Source organism: Lucilia sericata, unplaced genomic scaffold (genome assembly GCF_015586225.1).
Source record: "Lucilia sericata isolate MDLA Ls3-8-SP2 unplaced genomic scaffold, ASM1558622v1 Contig000285F_arrow, whole genome shotgun sequence".
NCBI classification, from domain to species: Eukaryota; Metazoa; Arthropoda; class Insecta; order Diptera; family Calliphoridae; genus Lucilia; species Lucilia sericata.
The window spans coordinates 172437-192688 of record NW_023994310.1 but is presented as its reverse complement, the minus strand read 5'-3'; the positions used below and the strand labels follow the sequence as shown (position 1 = coordinate 192688).

Here is a 20252-nt window from a genome sequence, read left to right as displayed (position 1 = left end):
TTACAATAACCCGAAGCGTAGAAGTGCGCATGTGGACCCCAACCAACCAGACGAATCGACTCCAAAGTCAAATATCTAAGGCACTAAGGTAATGCTATACATTTGGTGAGACCAAGAAGGTTCTATCTATTATGAGCTGCTTAAATCTGGCCAGAACATCACGGGGAACCAGTAACGCATGCAACTGATTTGTATGATGTTTCTTGTTAAAAACTATTTAGAAGTGTTTAGGAAGCTTTGCACAAACTCTGGGTTACGCTTCACTTCATAAGTGGTTATCCGAATTTAGTTTGCTTCATTCTTGTCCTTAAAAGGAGCGGAATTAGTATGTTGTCAAAAAGGTCCGGACTTTGTGTTTGCATTGGGATTGATCCCATGCTGCCTGTCATTCCGCAACGAGTTCTTCAGCAAAGTGCTTGTACATGGACCGGCTTAGCCATGTACAAAAATGGCCACCTGAGTTCTTCATAGAAGTATTCAGGGGTTCGTGGTAGACCGTCTCTAGTCTAGCCAGTGGACCACCGTGAAATAAGGCCATCAAGACGGGTGTTCACGTTAAGCACTCGACATTCGTCCGGACTTTGTCTCGTCCGACTACTGTTTGTTTCGATCCATGCAGAACGCTCTCTCTGGAAAACTCTTTACTTCATAACAGGGTAATCGAAATTGACTTGATTCGATTGAGATTTAAATTTGCTTATATAGCAAGTGTTAAGGAATGATCCACTTACGGAAATTACGGCTAAAAAAGGAGTTTTCCCTGTAGTGCATTTTTTGTTGCACTGGTCGCAGTGGTGTATTCTTCCAAAAAGAGGAGTGTGTTTCGAATAAACCTGCATGTATAGGGAACAAGATCCCTAATTTCAGAGGAACACATTCCATCGTACTATCGATGGAACAGTGAAACTCATTTCCCGTTAAAAAAAACGAGACACTTGCGTTGAGTTCAACGAACATCACACTGTATTCTCATGCCCATAGCAACAGCAACTGATGTGTGTTTGTGATAGAGACTAAATCTTGCAAGCGTTGAAGTCGACTCTAATCGCTCGTCCCCATTTAGACAGATTGTTATTAGGCCTTGGTGTAAACAAGTCATTCAAGTTTTTCCTCATTTCCCTTACTCACCTAAAGGCTTGGCCTACAATCGAATGGATAGGGTTGGAACTCTGATATATAGTATGAGAAAGTACAGAGCTCTTGAATTAATCTTTAACTCGTTTGATGAGATCCCACCTATAACAAGTCGTTTATAGCGAAACCCCGAAAAAGCTCGGGAGAAGTTTATACCGACATCAATAAAATATCTAGAGCCAAAAGTTTACTTCCGCAAAAATTGTGAAAGGAGAATCCTCCAATTTACTATTGGACGGTAAGTCCCTGCCCTTTTTGGGCTCGGCCTTACATTAACAATCTTTCAGCATGTTGGAAAATCGGCGGATGAAAAGATTAGGTAATGGACTAGCTAACGTCGAAGATAACACATCTCTTTTAACCTAACCTAAAGTGATCACAAACAGCTACTTAAGGAACCGATTAAGAAAGGATTTTTTTTAATTAAAACTTATTTTATCTTAAACTCGTTTGATGAGATCCCACCTATAACAAGTCGTATATAGCGAAACCCTGAAAAAGCTCGGGAGAAGTTTATACCGACATCAATAAAATATCTAGAGCCAAAAGTTACTTCCGGAAAAATTGTGAAATGAGAATCCTACTTCCATTCAACTTTGAAAAGTACAGAACAATTTGCTATTGGGCGATTAGTCCCTACCTTTTTTGGGGTCGGGCTTACATTAACATTCATTCAGCATGTTGGAAAATCGGCGGATGAAAAGATTAGGTAATGGACTAGCTAGCGTCGAAGAATACGCATCTCTTTCAACCTAACCTAAAGTGACCCCAAACAGCTATTTAAGGAACCGATTTAGAAAGGATTTTTATAATTAAAACTTATTTTTTAGTGAAATCTGTGTATAATTAGTAAGAATTAGTATCTATTAAAATCAAAAACATGCTGGATTATGAAAAATCTACATTTTTTATAACAAAATATAAAGAAAATCCCTTTAGCATTACTTTAAACTTTCAACATTTAACACATTTAGCTTTATTTCTCTTAAAAGTTTCAAACTTTTAATCTATTACAAGTTAAACAACAATGATCGAAGGAAAAAATTAATGTTTACTTATTCCTTTTATCCTTATTGGCATTAAGTTCATTATATCTCTTGTGCCATTCGAGATTTTGTTTGGTTACCGTTTCACCACGTTTGGCAGCTTCTTTGCCACTGTAGACCATAATACCACAACCTACCACAGTTAATGCCATCATAATATTGGCCAAACGTATGCGTACTGTATTGCGACAACGTTCCATAACTTCAGCACTAAGTGTAGCGAAAAGAATTGGGGAGGTAAGACCAAAGAAAAAGTAAAAATAATAATAGAAATTATTCACAAATCTAATTATGAAAATTTTTTTGTGAATGAAACATGTTTAGCTGGTTGTGAAATCAGTTGAAGATGATATGATAAGAGGTTTGAATTAGTTCCACACGTTGTTCGGTTTTTTCTATAAATTTATTATTTTTCCATTATAGACAAAAAACTTAAGTACTTATGTATAATTAAAATTACTATCTCTCTCTTGATAAGTTCAGTGGATATTGTTTGATTATGAGTAAAAATATTTAATTATTTTAAAATTGTTTGTCATAGTAAGGCCTAAAACACCTCAATAAGAATTATGACTTTAAGTGGTTCCTATTTATAGATTTATGATGTTTTTAATTTTCTGAATAATAATCCCATAATAAAACCAGTATTTAAATATCAAAGATTTTAGATGAAAATCAATTTTTAATTGCGAAAGAACAAATTTTAAATAATTTAAATTAAAGTAATCACAGATTTTTCGATTTCTGTCGACAGATCAAAACTAAATTAGTTCTAGATCGGTTTTAGTTTAGTTCCGGTTTAGTTAAGTTCTATTTCTGTTGCAGTTCAGTTCTAGTTCTGTTTTAGTTCTGTTCCAGTTCTGTTCTTGTTCTGCTCTAGTTCTCTTCTAGTTCTATTTTAGTTCTGTTTTAGTTTCTGTTCTAGTTCGGTCCAAGTTCTGTACTAGTTCTGTTCGAGTTCAGTTTTAGTTCTGTTCTAGTCCTCTAGTTATGTTCTAGTTCTGCTCTAGTTCTAGTTCAGTTCTATTCAGTTCTAGTTCAGTTCTAGCTCTGTTCTAGTTCTGTTCTAGTTCTGTTCAAGTTCTGTTCAAGTTCTGTTCCAATTCTGTTCTAGTTCTGTTCTAGTTCTGTTCTAGTTCTGTTCTAGTTCTGTTCTAGTTCTGTTCTAGTTTTGTTCTAGTTCTGTTCTAGTTCTGTTCTAGTTCTGTTCTAGTTCTGTTCTTGTTCTGTTCTAGTTCTGTTCTAGTTCTGTTCTAGTTCTGTTCTAGTTCTGTTCTAGTTCTGTTCTAGTTCTGTTCTAGTTCTGTTCTAGTTCTGTTCTAGTTCTGTTCTAGTTCTGTTCTAGTTCTGTATAGTTCTGTTTTAGTTCTGTTCTAGTTCTGTTCTAGTTCTGTTCTAGTTCTGTTCTAGTTCTGTTCTAGTTCTGTTCTAGTTCTGTTCTAGTTCTGTTCTAGTCCTGTTCTAGTTCTGTTCTAGTTCTGTTCTAGTTCTGTTCTAGTTCTGTTCTAGTTTTGTTCTAGTTCTGTTCTAGTTCTGTTCTAGTTCTGTTCTAGTTCTGTTCTAGTTCTGTACTAGTTCTGTTCTAGTTCTGTTCTAGTTCTGTTCTAGTTCAGTTCTAGTTCTGTTCTAATTCTGTTCTAGTTCTGTTTTGGTTTCTGTTCTAGTTCTGTTCTAGTTCTAGTTCTGTTCTAGTTCTGTTCTAGTTCTGTTCTAGTTCTGTTCTAGTTCTGTTCTAGTTCTGTTCTAGTTCTGTTCTAGTTCTGTTCTAGTTCTGTACAAGTTCTGTTCTAGAGCTACAACGATAGGTCAGTAACGATTCGTGACTTGCCCTACCTATCCTGGGATACCTCTTACTGAAGGAACCAATAGAAATATTGCGTTCTCAGGAATATCACATAGCCATTTGGGAAATAAACCGTCTGGACTTCATAATTTATACGGCTCCAAAATTTTTCCAAAGACTCAAAATCTCCCAAAGGTCATATCAAACATTGCAACCAAGAAAATGTGTAAAGTAAGGGTATTCGGGGTGTCCATGACCTATTGTCCCTTTAAATACATCATTAGTCTTCCGTATAGACTTTGTCTGAATAGAAATTGAATAAATATAGAATACGTTACCAAATTAAAGTTTAACAAACCAGAGAGTCCCGTTAACACTCAATACAGCCGCAATAGAAAATTTATAACATTTACAACCACATGAGTAAAATTATATAAGGGAATACAATTCCCATTTGTTTAAAAGACTAATTTGATACAAGCACTTTATAATTTATTTATTTAAAAATAATAACATAGTTAAAAAACTTCACTTGTATACATAAATAAAAAATCGAGAAAAAAAATGCGGGAATTTGGGATTAGTTTGAAAATCTTAAACTTAAAGAGTATAATTTACTTATTCCTTGGTTTCCTTAGTGGCATTAAGTTCATTATATCTCTTATGCCATTCGAGATTTTGTTTAGTAACACTATCGCCACGTTTGGCAGCTGCTTTGCCACTGTAAATCATAAGAGCGCAACCAAGAATGGTTAGGCCCATCATGATATTGGCAATACGAATACGCATTTTGTTGCGGCTACGTTCCATAACTTCGGCACTAGAACAATAACAAAAATGTAGGGAGAAAACACAATGATGAATAGGATAGAACATTGGATTGTAGTTAGTCAAGCAGTTTAGGGATGATATTGCAGGATACGATTAGAAAATGTTGAATGATAAATACAATGATATTTTTGCGTATATTTGTTTTGTTATGAAGTTAATTTTTTTATAATATTTCAATAATTGAGTGAATTTTTTGCCACCATATATTTTCAGATACAATCACTTTCACGATATGATACCATATATTATTTAATAACAATTGATTATGCCTATCAACACTTTGTATTATTTTTGAATTGATACGTCACATATACAGTACAACAAATACTTGAGATATTAACGAAATTGTTGCCAAATACTTTAAGTGAATAATTTGTTTAAATAATTCCAATCTAAGCTCCACAAATTTCTGTTAAAAAATCCGTATGTTGTCTTTATATATCAGGATTAATATCATGCTAGTTTTCTTTAAACGATCATCTACAATTGCAACAATAACGTGTTGCATGTTAAACATCCGAAAATGTTCGTATTAATAGTGACAACCAGTAGCTCAGAGGATAACAATGTCATGCTACTTTTGATCTCTTCTTTGCGAAGGGTACAAGAAAGGGTTACCCATACGAGAGATGCTCATATCGAGTACTTTCCAAGAACTACCCCTGTCCCGTAGCGTCTGTTTTTTCCCTATGGGTCGTTTATCAGCTCTTTATGTCCCACTCGTGCTGGACCTGGCTCGTGTGGGACACTTGAGGGTTCCTGTCCGTTCTTTAGACCTTATCCTTGAACGTCCGCCTTAATGGTCTGCTCTCAACTATAAGGATGGAACAGTTCTTTCAACTTGACAGCGAGTAAAAAATGAAACCTTTTTGTGCTTCCAAAAATGTCCTATACACGCGACGGTTATTTCGATCCGCGGTACATCGATTGCTACTAAGATCCATGTTAGTTTGTTGTAACCCCTGGCCAAGCTAATCTCCCAGCTACAGGTTATCAACTAAGGAAAGAATTCAATAAAAGGTTTGCACCAAAAAGCAGTGATGTGCCTCTATTCTTCAAACTATGCACCTGAAAAGCTGTACCGACAAAGAATTCTGCTTTAGGAGTTGCGAAAGCATACATCCCAGATGAGTACGAAGGTACTACGAACCAGATTTCGTTGTACACAGCTACAACTCTCCTCGACAACGAAGAAACTGTGAACAAGTCTTCGGTTTCCCAATCTGTACTTCCCGCCCAATCGGGTGTTAATAATCCCACCAGAAATATACCAACAGCCAGAAGGGCCGCCAAGAAAATCCTCAGATGACTTGTTATCTTGAACAGGGCTAAAGTCTATAAATTCGTCATCCAACATATGTCTAAAAGACAACCCTAAATGACAACTGTCGAAGGAGGAGGTTCAAACTCAGACAGGGCCTTTAGGGGGGGTGCTAAAAGGCACCTCGTTCGGGATGTAATAGATAGAGGCGACTCTGACTGTTTCATTTTTCATGGAGGCGCAATCCAGGCATTTGATCGTAACAACTTTCAATGCAACAATGCTAATGGTAGCTTAGTCGGATAAAAACGATAAAAAAACGATCGCTCTATTCGACGGCCTGTGGAATGAGCGAAACTAGTTGAGGTCTCTGTGGACAATCTCCACTTTGGCCTAGGTCTACCTTCTCTGGTTCGACGAGCCTTCGTGATTTCAATATCTCCTCTTGCTCCTTAAGAAATATCCACTAATCCGTCAAAGTTTTTTGTGTAAAAACTGTCGAGATATGATATCTCAAATAGTCGTGTAGAGAAGTAACTAGGAGATTGGTTATCACATCAACAAGTGGAAATTTCAGGCATCTAAACAGGAATAGAAAGGAAATGCAATTTTCCATAAGCCCTAAAACGTTATCCTGGCACTACTTGGAGCATAAACGTTGAGACGATTGATTTCCATCGCAATTACTCAAACCTAATGGACAAGGAGATGCTTACTCTCCTTTCAATCATCCATTGTTTAAGTATCAAGTGGTTATGCACTCACAAAGTGATATAACACAGTATATCTCGTGAACAAGATTGACCTATTGCGTCCATGTAATTAGCCTGGGATTAATCAAAAATACCGCTCTAGAAGGTGTCATTATGAAGTGAAAGATAAACTTCCGAGTTATCGGCGTTATAGGTAGTGCAATTGGTTCGTGCACAGTACATTTTGACTGTACCATAGGACGAGTAATAGAACTCTAGTATTATAAGTTAGTTTCTATTTGAAAATCATCTTTTAGAGCTCTTGTACCCATTTCTTCTACACTTCATCAAGTTATTATATTTCTTCTGTTTGATTTCTGATCCACGTTTCCGAAATAGGACATATTCCTGACATTTCCTTACCATGGGTCTATGCATAAAGGAACTAATTGTGTAAGCTGAAGGACATTTTGTTAGAATCAACTTAAATATTTCAAATGTTTATACCATTCAGATGGATAGATGGTGCAGTATGTTAACTTAAATCATACGATCTACCGAGAACAAATCGCATTAATGTTGTTAATTTCTATTCACACATTAATTATTCTTTTACTTCTTAATTTAAACTACTATTTTTTAAAACATCACTATATGTTTACTCAAAATTAAACTTCAATTAACTTTTAAAATACTACATGTACCGAAAAAAAAAAACAAAATGTTTTTTGAAGTCAAACCCACAAACAACTTTTAAAACAAATATTTTTTTCTATAACATTGTTTTTTTTTTTCTACTAATCAAGGAGAAACTGTAAGTAATTATTTGCTATATATTTTTAAAAATTTAAGATTGATGTGATCATCGCTGCTACATTTAGTGTGATTTGATTTGATTTTTTTCCTCAGCTTATAGCTAGAGGAACAGCATTAGCCGCTAAAACAAGTGCTGAGCGGTAGGTGTTGAGTGCAATACATTATTTAATTGTTATTAATTATTTTTGTATGTATGTTTGCCATTTTGTTTAGTTACTTATTTAGGCAAATATTTAATAGTAATAAAGATTAATTGCTTTAAATTAAAATGGGTATAAATAAAATTACGAAATTTCTAATGTTTCTGTATTAGGAAATTGTTTTCGAGTTATAAAAGTAATTTGAATTGTAGAAAAACTAGCTTTCGTTAAAAATTAAGATAAAATTTCAATTAAAAATATTTTGTTGATAATTATTAGAATCTAACAGTAGAAAGAGATAATTTAAACAATGTTTATTCGTGATTATTTTGTATACACCATTTCTAAGTTTTCAAATAAGAAAAATGTACTGAGCGGAACTAGGACTAAACTAGTACTGACCTGGAACTCAACTAGAACTGAAATAAAACCAAAGAAATACAGCCACGACACTATACTTAGTTCTGTTTCACTTCCCCCTACTATCAATGGATCTATTCGATTCGGCAAAGGCGTTTAATAATCCATAGTATTAGAATTTGAATCCATTTGATTCAATTAAAGATGAAAATTGGATTCTTTGAAATTATCTCTCCATTTCACACTAAATCTGTATAAAAACTAGCATATACAATTAACTGATTAAAATAAATTACTGACTATTTTCTCTTCTACACTGTTCGATCTTCTAATGTATGTACGAAAGCATACATAAGCGGCAGCGGAAGATACGTGTGTATACACACGCGAATTTAAACAAACAAGAAAAAAAATGGCATAAAAACCAACAAACAAATTGGAAGACCCAAAAAATTATAGAATACTGATTGATGATTTGAATGAGTTAATATAATACGCAATAATTTCATCATTATAAATATAATTCATGAATATTATGGAAAATTTTCAAAAGGAACTTACCTCACAAAGTTGGGCACCTCGTGTACGGACTTGAACTTGCCAGTCCATACCAAAAATCTTTTTTCCAAATTGTTAGGTGTATAGCTGTTAACCTGTCCTGGAGCAGAAGATTGGCTCATGGCACGTCTGGCCAAGAGAGAAGGCACCAAAGCAATTTGTTTAAACATCTATAAGCAAACATAACCAAATAGAAAGTAGAAAACAGACATTGCACTATTATTAACTAACTAATAATTAAATAATAAAACTTAAAAACTAAACTTAAAAAAAAATTATTAATTTTTCTTTACCTTTTATGTGTTAATCGTTGGAAAATTATACAACAAATAATCCAAAAACCGCTGTAAATGACATTTAAAAGAAAAAAAACAACACCAACAGCTGATTATCAAACACCTGTGACGAGCAAATAGCACAGTGACGGCTTTAACTCTATATCAACGGCGTTTTTATATAAATGAAAAGACGGTTTTATATATTAAACATTATTCAACGTCGTTGGCTTGCAATTTTTAACGCCGACTAGACTTTTAGCCGTTACAACGTCTAATTTGATGACAATTTTGTTTTAAACATTCACTAATGAATGCTAACACAATATCTTTGAGGTTATGTTGTCTTAAACAAAATGTAAATAAAAACTTTACCTTGTGTTTAAATTATAAGTTACTCAATAAAAATGTTTTCCAATTTATTAAAAACTTTAAATAAATCTTATACTAAAACAATACTACCCTCAAGCAGTAGATATTTATATTCCGGCAAAGATTTAAACCTAAACAGTCTACGGATGAGGAGAAGCTGCTCTCAAAATAGAGGCTAGTCTTTTGATAATTCCTCGGTTAAATATGAACCCACTAAAAAAGAAGAAATATTTAAGAAAACAAAACAAAAACCTCATAAAAGTTTTAATGCCAGCAATATCATAAGCAAACCTCAACAATTTCCAAGTTTTAAAAAATCTCGCACGGAACGTCAGGCGGAATCGAAAGTTATACATGATGAGGAAATGGTTTGGAAATTTTTAAAATTAAGTCTTAATGACCCCCGACTAAGTACACTGCTAATAACGGTGCGTTCTAAGAAAAGGCGTGATAAGGATAGACAAATTATTATCGAAGGTAGACGTTTGATATTGGAAGCCTTAGATTGTGGTCTAAAATTAAACAGCGTTATATTCAGCCAAAAGGATCAGCTGTTGGATATCAAGGATAGTGTGTCACAGGCTCAAAAGCTATTCAATACAAAAATCTATAAAGTGCCTCATCATGATTTAAAAACTTGGTCTACACTAACCACACCACCCGGTATAATGGCGATATTTGAAAGACCTGCTTTACACAGTGTAGTAAGTAAAATGTCTTCGGTTACGATCCTCTACCCATAACTGTGGTATGTGATAATATACGCGAACCCAATAACTTGGGTAGTATTATACGCACCTGCGCCGCTTTACCCTGCCTACAAATTGTCATTACCAAAGGTTGTTGTGATCCTTGGGAATCTAAAGCTTTACGCGGTGGTTGTGGTGGTCATTTCCGTGTACCCATACGTGATGATGTTGATTGGCAAGAGGTTCCACTAATGATTCCACCTGAAGTAGCGGATAATTGTTGTATTTTTGTGGCAGAAAACAATTTAGAGAAGTTGGGCAAATAAAACGGCATCGGTTGTGGAGTATACGGAAGTGGAAAAAAACCGGTTCACATAATGTGGTCATAATAGGGGGAGAAAGTCACGGTGTTAGTGAGGATGCCTACAGGTGAGAACTAGAAATAAGATGAACTAAACTAAAATATAATCTTCTATTCTTTCCAGATTTCTCTCAACTGTTGGGACACGAGGTACATGTCTTAACATACCTTTAGCTCAAGGTATAGACAGTTTAAATGTAGCCTCAGCTTTAACCTTAATTCTCTATGAATTACGAAAAAATATTATTAATTCACAGCAGCAACTGCTGGTTAAAAAAGAACCTGAAACAGTTTAATTTTGTTTGTTAAGTTTTTTTTTTTTAAATAAAAAACCAAATCATAATCTAATGCAAAAATTAGTTTTCTTTTTCTTTAGATTAATTCTTTATTTATGAATTTTTCCATGCAATCAAATTAAAAATTAAGCAAAAAAATCTAAATAGAAATATGAAATTTAAAAGATAGATAGAAAGAAATTATAAACAAAAATAATTAATAATAATAAAAAATAACACAGATTTTTTATGTTAAACTATAAATTATTTTCAACATATTTTTTGTTTGTTTAAAACTTTTCTTCAAATTATGTAGGGTTTAAGTTTTCGTTAATTATTATAATATATAATTATAATAAATAACATAAATACAATTAAAAAATATGTACATATTACATAGTAAAGCAATGGAAATTGGAAATATGTTTTTTATAAATAAAAAATAATAATAATAGGAGTTTATGCCAACAAAAAGCCAAGCTTAAGAAAAAAAAAGGGGTTTACTAGAAAAATTATAATAATAAGGCCTATAAAAAAAATTAAAAAATAAAACAAAAAATGCATTCAAAGCAAAGAAATCTTTAAGGTTACATAAAATATTAATTAGTTTATATTAGTAATAAATTACTAACAAAATTTTTGACTATTGGAAGTTATTATTTGCAAGTGGTTTCATATTGTAGTTAATTCTCGTTAATTACTTAATGTATTATTCATTATGTTTTACATTATATTTCTTTTGCAAAAAAACAAATAAATCTCATTTACAATTTAAAGATTTCATATTTGGTTGTTTGTAGTTAGTTGGTTGGTTGGTTGGTTGCGTATAATTGCAAATACTTGTGAGAATTTACTTTTGTCTTAGCAGTAGTAATAGTAGGTAGTCATTATAGCTTTACTAACTAAGTTCGTCATTCATCATTATGTATGTTGTTTATAATAATGTTTTAGTATTATTTTATCATCAGTTGAGGAGGCTAGAAATTGAAACCACCTTGTGGAGCACCTAAATCCGTATTGAACGCATATTGATTACCATCCACTGAGGGTGCTACTCGTACGTCCTCCTCCTCATTGCCAAAGTATTGTTCGATTATATAGAAGGATTTATTATATATATCACGATTTTCATGTGATTGCAAATATTCGATTTTATCCAAACCTGAAAACAAATATTATCATTAGTTTTGCAGAAGTACAAAAGTCTTTTCCGGACTTACCTGAACATTCCTCAATAGCCATGGCATAGGGGTTTGGTCTTGCAGTGAATTTTTCACCTGCTTTAAGTATATTTTCTAAAGCATTTAATGCCACCTGTACTATATCCGAATCGACGACAGTTAAGAAGTCACACATGGGAGGTATGCAACCAACATGAACCTTAAAAATTCAATTAAAAACAAATGTTAAACAGCATTACAGAATTTTTAATACTAAATCAGTTCTAGTTCAATTCCTCTTCAAGTTCAGTTCTAGTTCTATTTTGTTTTAGTTCAGTTCTAGTTCTATTCTGTTTTAGTTCCGTTTTAGTTCTAGTTCTGTTTTAGTTCTGTTCTAGTTCTAGTTCTGTTCAGTTCTAGTTCAATTCCTCTTCAAGTTCAGTTCTAGTTCTATTCTGTTTTAGTTCAGTTCTAGTTCCATTCTGTTTTAGTTCCGTTTTAGTTCTAGTTCTGTTCTAGTTCTGTTCTAGTTCTGTTCTAGTTCTGTTCTAGTTCTGTTCTAGTTCTGTTCTAGTTCTGTTCTAGTTCTGTTCTAGTTCTGTTCTAATTCTGTTCTAGTTCTGTTCTAGTTCTGTTCTAGTTCTGTTCTAGTTCTGTTCTAGTTCTGTTCTAGCTCTGTTCTAGTTCTGTTCTAGTTCTGTTCTAGTTCTGTTCTAGTTCTGTTCTAGTTCTGTTCTAGTTCTGTTCTAGTTCTGTTCTAGTTCTGTTCTAGTTCTGTTCTAGTTCTGTTATAGTTCTGTTCTAGTTCTGTTCTAGTTCTGTTCTAGTCTGTTCTTGTTTTGTTCTAGTTCTGTTCTAGCTCTGTTGTAGTTCTGTTCTAGTTCTGTTGTAGTTCTGTTCTAGTTCTGTTCTGTTCTATTTCTGTTGTAGTTCTGTTTTAGTTCTGTTCTAGTTCTGTTCTAGTTCTGTTTTAATTCTGTTCTAGTTTAGTTCTAGTTCTGTTCTAATTCCATTAAAGTTCTATTTTAGTTCTGTTCTACTTCAGTCCTAGTTCTGTTCTAGTTCTGTTCTAGGTCTGTTCTAGTTCTGTTCTAGTTCTGTTCTAGTTCTGTTCTAGTTCTGTTCCAGTTCTGTTCTAGTTCTGTTCTAGTTCTGTTCTAGTTCTGTTCTAGTTCTGTTCTAGTCTGTTCTAGTTCTGTTCTAGTTCTGTTCTAGTTCTGTTCTAGTTCTGTTCTAGTTCTGTTCTAGTTCTGTTCTAGTTCTGTTCTAGTTCTGTTCTAGTTCTGTTCTAGTTCTGTTCTAGTTCTGTTCTAGTTCTGTTCTAGTTCTGTTCCTAGTATCTATATCTAGTTTTATTCCAGTTCTCTTTGCAGTCTTTTTCTTTAATTTTATCACCATCTACTTACCAAATATCGTATTTGTTCAGCCGTACCACTACTTGTGGCATTTGTTATGGCCCAGGCGGCCTCTCGTTTCGTTTTAAAATCAGCCGTTTGCATAATATTAATGAGAGTAGGAAAGATATTGGCATCGATGACGGCTTGTATCTGTTGACGATTGCCCGCTGCAATATTTGAGATCGTCCAGCAGGCTTCTTTTTTAATCGTATCCACAGGTGAGGTAAGCAAATAACTAATGCAGGGCAAAGCATTACAATTCAAAATAACTTGAGTTTGTACATCATCGCCGGTAACAATATTGCCTACAGCACGCAAAGCAGCAGTGACTACATTGTGTTGGGGATGCCTAAATAAAACAGAATTAAAACCTTTACCATATGTGTTACAAAATTTAAAGAAAAAACTTACATTAGTAATTCTACTAAACGCCTGCAAACCCCAGCATCTATAACAGCCTGTATTTTGTCATTAGGACCATCGGATAGATAACTAATGGCCCAACATGTATCACTTAATACATCGGTATCTGAGTGATTTAATAGACGCGCCAATATGGGTAGACCGTGAACAATTTTTTGTAAAATCTGCTGGAGGATTTTTACCACGACACAGATTGGACAAGGTCCAAACGGCGTTACGTATCATTGTTAAACGTTCGGTGGTGCTTAAAACACTGTTTGAAAATTTTTGATTGTATTAAACGTTTTTATGTTATAAGCTTTAAAAGGAAATATACTTACTGCAATAGAGGTTGCATTATGCCCGAATTTAGCAAATGATCACGACAGGCTGGCGAATCACCGGCTATATTACCTAAAGCCCAAACAGCTTGTTCCTGTACATCATCATGAGGACTTGAGAGTAATTCAATGAAGATGGGAACTGAACCAGCTTCAATAACAATTTTGGTTTGTTGTGAAGTACCCGAAGCAATTTTGTTAAAGTCCAAGCGGCTTCAAACTAAAATATTTAAAATAATTAAGTTTTAGTACAATTCTTTTCAGTTCGAGTTAAGTTCAGTTCTAGTTCAATTCTAGTTCAGTTTTAGTTCAGTTCTAGTTCAGTTCTAGTTCAGTTCTAGTTCAGTTTCTAGTTCAGTTCTAGTTCAGTTCTATTCAGTTCTAGTTCAGTTCTAGTTCAGTTCTAGTTCAGTTCTAGTTCAGTTCTAGTTCAGTTCTAGTTCAGTTCTAGTTCAGTTCTAGTTCAGTTCTAGTTCATTCTAGTTCAGTTCTAGTTCGTTCTAGTTCAGTTCTAGTTCAGTTCTAGTTCAGTTCTAGTTCAGTTAGTTCTTTCTAGTTCAGTTCTAGTTCAGTTCAGTCTCTAGTTTCAGTTCTAGTTCAGTTCTAGTTCAGTTCTAGTTCAGTTCTAGTTCTATTCAGTTCTAGTTCAGTTCTAGTTCAGTTCTAGTTCAGTTTCTAGTTCAGTTCTAGTTCAGTTCTAGTTCAGTTCTAGTTCATTCTAGTTCAGTTCTAGTTCTAGTTCAGTTCTAGTTCAGTTCTAGTTCAGTTCTAGTTCAGTTCTAGTTCAGTTTCTAGTTCAGTTCTAGTTCAGTTCTAGTTCAGTTCTAGTTCAGTTCTAGTTCAGTTCTAGTTCAGTTCTAGTTCAGTTCTAGTTCAGTTCTAGTTCAGTTCTAGTTCAGTTCTAGTTCAGTTCTAGTTCAGTTCTAGTTCAGTTCTAGTTCAGTTTTTTAGTTCAGTTTAGTTCAGTTCTTTCAGTTCAGTTCAGTTTAGTTCAGTTCTAGTTCAGTTCTAGTTCAGTTCTAGTTCAGTTCTAGTTCAGTTTCTAGTTCAGTTCTAGTTCAGTTCTAGTTCAGTTCTAGTTCTAGTTTCAGTTCTAGTTCTAGTTCAGTTCTAGTTCTAGTTCAGTTCTAGTTCTAGTTCAGTTCTAGTTCAGTTCTAGTTCAGTTCTAGTTCAGTTCTAGTTCAGTTCTAGTTCAGTTCTAGTTCAGTTCTAGTTCAGTTCTAGTTCAGTTCTAGTTCAGTTCAAGTTCTAGTTCAGTTCTAGTTCAGTTTCTAGTTCAGTTCTAGTTCAGTTCTAGTTCAGTTCTAGTTCAGTTCTAGTTCAGTTCTAGTTCAGTTCTAGTTCAGTTCTAGTTCAGTTCTAGTTCAGTTCTAGTTCAGTTCTAGTTCAGTTCTAGTTCAGTTCTAGTTCAGTTCTAGTTCAGTTCTAGTTCAGTTCTAGTTCAGTTCTAGTTCAGTTCTAGTTCAGTTCTAGTTCAGTTCTAGTTCAGTTCTAGTTCAGTTCTAGTTCAGTTCTAGTTCAGTTCTAGTTCAGTTCTAGTTCAGTTCTAGTTCAGTTCTAGTTTCAGTTCTAGTTCAGTTCTAGTTCAGTTCTAGTTCAGTTCTAGTTCAGTTCTAGTTCAGTTCTAGTTCAGTTCTAGTTCAGTTCTAGTTCAGTTCTAGTTCAGTTCGTAGTTCAGTTCTAGTTTCAGTTCTAGTTCAGTTCTAGTTCAGTTCTAGTTCAGTTCTAGTTCAGTTCTAGTTCAGTTCTAGTTCAGTTCTAGTTCAGTTCTAGTTCAGTTCTAGTTCAGTTTCTAGTTCAGTTCTAGTTCAGTTCTAGTTCAGTTCTAGTTCAGTTCTAGTTCAGTTCTAGTTCAGTTCTAGTTCAGTTCTAGTTCAGTTCTAGTTCAGTTCTAGTTCAGTTCTAGTTCAGTTCTAGTTCAGTTCTAGTTCAGTTCTAGTTCAGTTCTAGTTCAGTTCTAGTTCAGTTCTAGTTCAGTTCTAGTTCAGTTCTAGTTCATTCTAGTTCAGTTCTAGTTCAGTTCTAGTTCAGTTCTAGTTCAGTTCTAGTTCAGTTCTAGTTCAGTTCTAGTTCAGTTCTAGTTCAGTTCTAGTTCAGTTCTAGTTCAGTTCTAGTTCAGTTCTAGTTCAGTTCTAGTTCAGTTCTAGTTCAGTTCTAGTTCAGTTCTAGTTCAGTTCTAGTTCAGTTCTAGTTCAGTTCTAGTTCAGTTCTAGTTCAGTTCTAGTTCAGTTCTAGTTCAGTTCTAGTTCAGTTCTAGTTCAGTTTGTTCTAGTTCAGTTCTAGTTTAGTTCTAGTTCAGTTCTAGTCAGTTCTAGTTCAGTTTTACTTCAGTTCTAGTTCAGTTATAGTTCTGTTATAGTTCAGTTCTAGTTCAGTTCTAGTTCAGTTCTAGTTCAGTTCTAGTTCAGTTCTAGTTCAGTTCTAGTTCAGTTCTAGTTCAGTTCTAGTTCAGTTCTAGTTCAGTTCTAGTTCAGTTCTAGTTCAGTTCTAGTTCAGTTCTAGTTCAGTTCTAGTTCAGTTCTAGTTCAGTTCTAGTTCAGTTCTAGTTCAGTTCTAGTTCAGTTCTAGTTCAGTTCTAGTTCAGTTCTAGTTCAGTTCTAGTTCAGTTCTAGTTCAGTTCTAGTTCAGTTTAGTTCAGTTCTAGTTCAGTTCTAGTTCAGTTCTAGTTCAGTTCTAGTTCAGTTCTAGTTCAGTTCTAGTCAGTTCTAGTTCAGTTCTAGTTAGCTCTAGTTCAGTTCTAGTTCAATTCTAGTTCAGTTCTAATTCAATTCTAGTTCAGTTCTAATTCAGTTCTAGTTCAGTTCTATCTCAATTCTAGTTCTCACCTGCAATGAAGAATTATTATTGTTCTTTAAGAATTGAACAAATCTTGGAACTATACCCTTTTGTATGACTTCTTCAATGGGTGGATTTGGATCTCTAGATAATAATTTGCGAAACTTTTGTGTGGCATCCAATTGTACACTTTCGATTTCACTGTATAAAGCATCAATCATTTCTTTTTTAATCACGGTATTCGTTTGCTGTTGTTGTGGTGAAATGTAAACATTTGGTTGCTGCTGCTGTTGTTGTTGCTGATGGTTAAGCACAGTTTGAGGTATATGTTGGTACTGTTGTTGTTGTTGCTGTTGTAGTTCAGAATTCTTAGATAAATCCAAACCTTCGGTTGGTGTTAAAATATCATTGGGAAGTTGAAGCATTTCAGATTCCTAAATAATATTAAAAAAAAGTGGTGAAATTTTTAATTTTATGGAAGTTTTAAGGGAGTTACCTGCATAATATCATTATCCATGTTATTTAATAGGGCGCTATTAGGATTTTCCAAAACCACATTGCGTCTTTTGGTGAGCTGTTGCTCACGTTTTTGTTTGCGTATTTGAATGCCCTCCTCCTCGCGTCGTCTACGCATTTCGGAAGAGTCCAGTCCAGCATTTTTATAGCGATGCCTATGTGTAGTGGACATTTCTGGGAATAAAATAACAAAACTTTAAAGTACATATAACTTTTTTAACCCACGAGGGTGTGGTTAATGGTGTTAACTGCGTTATAAATATTTATTTTTCTTTATAAAATTCCTAATTAGGTGTGAGTTAAAGATGTTTCCTGTTTAAAAAATGCTTTTGTTTCTAAATCAATTACCACAACTTTTACTTTTCTTTGATTAAACAATCAACTTTTCTTTACGTTATTCGACCAGTAAAGAGGCAGGCAGGCGGTTAGTCGTTAGGTCGGTTAATTAAACAGCCAGTCAAAGAGACAGACATGCATTTCTCATATTTTGACACTTTACACCCGACACATCACTGCATAACCATTTAAGCAGCCAACCCATTGACTTGCCATCATCACATTTACTTGAAAGTGCATACTCTTCCCACCTGCACATACCCCTTTCCAAAAAATATGATACACCTTACCAATACATCGACAGAAAAATACTTTTTTTCTTCTTTTCTGCTCTCACATTCACTTATAAAACACACGTTTTCTTAAAACTTCTTGCTTTTAATAATTGTTGTCTAAACAATTTGAATTTTTTATTAAAATCAAGGAACAGCTGTTAATAGGTAAATAATTAATATTAAAAACACGTACCTAATTTAAATAAATTTTGTGCAGAAATTGTTAATAAAAATTTTTGTTAAATGAAAAAGTTTTTTTTTTTTATTTTTTACTTTAGTGTTGGAAAGTGAAAAATGTAATAAATGACAGCGTAGTAAAAATTAGTATGGTGGTGTGAACAGGGTTGTTTTTGCTTAGAGTTGTAAAATTAGGTACTCATAGTTTTAAACATCTTGTAAACAAACAGGATTCTCTGTCTAGCCGTCAAAGTATTTTAATAAAACTACACAGTTAATAAGAAATTTATGGAATTTGAACTAAAAATCTTTACTTTCTAGCAATTTTAAATTATATAAATTTAATAAATTATTACTTTTTCCCATTTACAACTTTTTATTACAGCATGCCCTTGGTAACGCCCGACATTTCTCCCTCTTTACACGAGCTAATTGATTTCTATAAGGATTTGCAAAAACAATTAGAAGATTGTCCAGATTCCGTTGCTCCCGCAGAACGCAAACAAGAAATAATGAACTTATTACATGAATTTAATGATGTTAAAGATGCTGCCCAAATCGTTATAGGCAAATTGGCCAATATGCAGGGTAAAACTATAAAAGAATTGCATTTGGAGTATAACTTACCCTTAAATGAATAAAATATTAAATCATTAAAAATTTATAGTTCAGGTTCAATTGTAATTAAGCTCTAATTCAATTGGAATTTTTTCTACTAGATATGTTCGAGGTTTAGTTTTAGTTTAGTGGACGTTCAGATCAGGATCAGATGCAATTCATTTTCGTATCAGTTCGTCCTGGATCAGTATTAGTTTTGTATCTGGATAAATTCTATATCATTTCCAATTTAGTTCTGAATCGGTTACAATATATTTTTGGATCATAGCTAGGTTAGTTCTAGATCTGTTCCTTATTTAGTTCCAGATAAATTCTAATTCTTTAGGACGTATCCAAGTTCGCCTTTGCGATAGATCATTATGAGTCCATTTCTATTTTACTTTTAATTCAATTCCACACTACATTTATAAAGCAGCAGTTTAATGGAAAAATTTAAGCCTGCTTATTATGTGTCATAAAAATAACGGTTAAAACTGAAATGTCAACATTACAGTTTATTCAAAACAATTTTTGTTCTCAATAAAAAAAAACCGTTCACAATTTCTCCGGAAATAAATGTTTTTTTAATGGTAACAATAACATTTTAAACTTATGTTCTTAATTAAATCAATATGTATATAAAAACAACTGTATTGTGAATTGCTTTCCCAAAAATTACATAAGCAAATTAAAAAAATGCAAACTTTATAAAGTTCAAATTGTACTTAGCACAAGAAACATTAAATGAAAAAAGTTTGAAACGGTATTAAAAGTAGCTAACTACAGGTTACAAAAATAAACCCTTTAATCTCTATGAAAAAATAGGTGGCTCATAAAGCTGAAGCACCAGCTCTAAAATATAAACGGCAGCGTTCATTGAACGCCTTGTAAGAGCGTTCTTTAACAATATCCTCCACATTTAATTCGGATTGTAAGACGCGCAACTTTCTTTGTTCCGACTTAAATTTCTTATCCACTTCCATATCATCAGGCTGGGATTCACGTTTTTCTCGTAGACTTTTTAGAGATTCGGCCGATAGCATTATACAACTGCGTATGGCTTCCTCACGTTGCTTGTGTCCAGTTTGTAATTTGGAATATAAATCTTTGCAGGTCTTCTCGCCATCCACTTGACCTTTGAATGATTCCGTAGGCAATGAGGTATTTAGGGCATAAATTATTTTATCATCAATATCACGCATCTTCTTGAGAGCATCCTATATAATACAAAAAATATATTTAGGCGGTTGTTTGCAAATTCTTCACTTGTATCCCAAAAAAAACTCACTTGGAAGCCTAGAAAATCTTGACAGCTATAGGAAATGGCCATATTTTATTTATAATTATTAATATTTTTCTAAATGTGTTACAAAATTGCAGCAGAAAAAAAATTGGAAAAAAACAGAACAACAGCAGTAGTAAAAAATTATGCCGACAAAAGTGACATTTCTTGTATTATCAGTGTAAATACATAACCTCAAAATATACATAGTTGCATTTTACAGTTTGAGGGTCATTGAAAGGAGAAAAACGAAACAAAATAGGTCGTTTAAGAAATAAAATAATAAAATGTAACGGAATTTTTCAATTGTTAAATTTTGGTAATTTACTTGTTTCTATACAATTTCTGTTCAGTTATAGTTCAGTACCAGTTCTGGTTCAGATCTAGTTCAGTTTTAGTT

General features: G+C 33.6%; 5 protein-coding genes across 6 annotated transcripts; 2 read left to right on the top strand and 3 right to left on the bottom strand.

Annotated features, from left to right (window-relative positions):
- Positions 1–2075: 2075 nt before the first annotated feature.
- Positions 2076–9144, bottom strand: LOC119603240 (UPF0389 protein GA21628). Of its 2 annotated transcripts, none has more exons than XM_037955215.1 (3): positions 8915–9144; positions 8625–8791; positions 2076–2390 (listed from the first exon to the last, which is right to left on the bottom strand). In XM_037955215.1, the coding sequence occupies exons 2-3, from the start codon at positions 8789–8791 to the stop codon at positions 2186–2188; spliced, it is 372 nt and encodes a 123-aa protein (XP_037811143.1). In that variant the 5' UTR covers positions 8915–9144; the 3' UTR covers positions 2076–2185. The 2 variants fall into 2 exon arrangements, with proteins under 2 accessions (XP_037811143.1, XP_037811145.1); XM_037955217.1 differs by lacking the exon at positions 2076–2390 and adding an exon at positions 4439–4783.
- A 62-nt stretch (positions 9145–9206) lies between these two features.
- On the top strand, positions 9207–10674 carry LOC119603251 (rRNA methyltransferase 3, mitochondrial). The gene is given in 6 exon segments (XM_037955230.1): positions 9207–9254; positions 9448–9996; positions 9999–10274; positions 10276–10317; positions 10319–10386; positions 10443–10674. Coding segments are annotated over 6 exon segments (1155 nt in total). The 3' UTR covers positions 10615–10674.
- Positions 10675–11309: 635 nt separating this feature from the next.
- Positions 11310–17829, bottom strand: LOC119603239 (importin subunit alpha-5). Its single transcript, XM_037955214.1, is given in 10 exon segments — positions 11310–11755; positions 11814–11973; positions 13160–13499; positions 13562–13728; positions 13730–13826; positions 13894–14089; positions 14092–14113; positions 16720–17103; positions 17166–17359; positions 17812–17829. Coding segments are annotated over 9 exon segments (1743 nt in total). The 5' UTR covers positions 17358–17359; positions 17812–17829; the 3' UTR covers positions 11310–11570.
- Positions 17830–17837: 8 nt separating this feature from the next.
- On the top strand, positions 17838–18624 carry LOC119603241 (DNA repair protein SWI5 homolog). The gene is made up of 2 exons (XM_037955218.1): positions 17838–17961; positions 18359–18624. Exon 2 carries the CDS (start codon positions 18360–18362, stop codon positions 18612–18614), a length of 255 nt encoding a protein of 84 aa, XP_037811146.1. The 5' UTR covers positions 17838–17961; position 18359; the 3' UTR covers positions 18615–18624.
- Positions 18625–19351: 727 nt separating this feature from the next.
- On the bottom strand, positions 19352–20033 carry LOC119603264 (coiled-coil domain-containing protein 58). The gene is made up of 2 exons (XM_037955247.1): positions 19859–20033; positions 19352–19787 (listed from the first exon to the last, which is right to left on the bottom strand). The coding sequence occupies exons 1-2, from the start codon at positions 19898–19900 to the stop codon at positions 19401–19403; spliced, it is 429 nt and encodes a 142-aa protein (XP_037811175.1). The 5' UTR covers positions 19901–20033; the 3' UTR covers positions 19352–19400.
- Between the last annotated feature and the right edge of the window lie 219 nt (positions 20034–20252).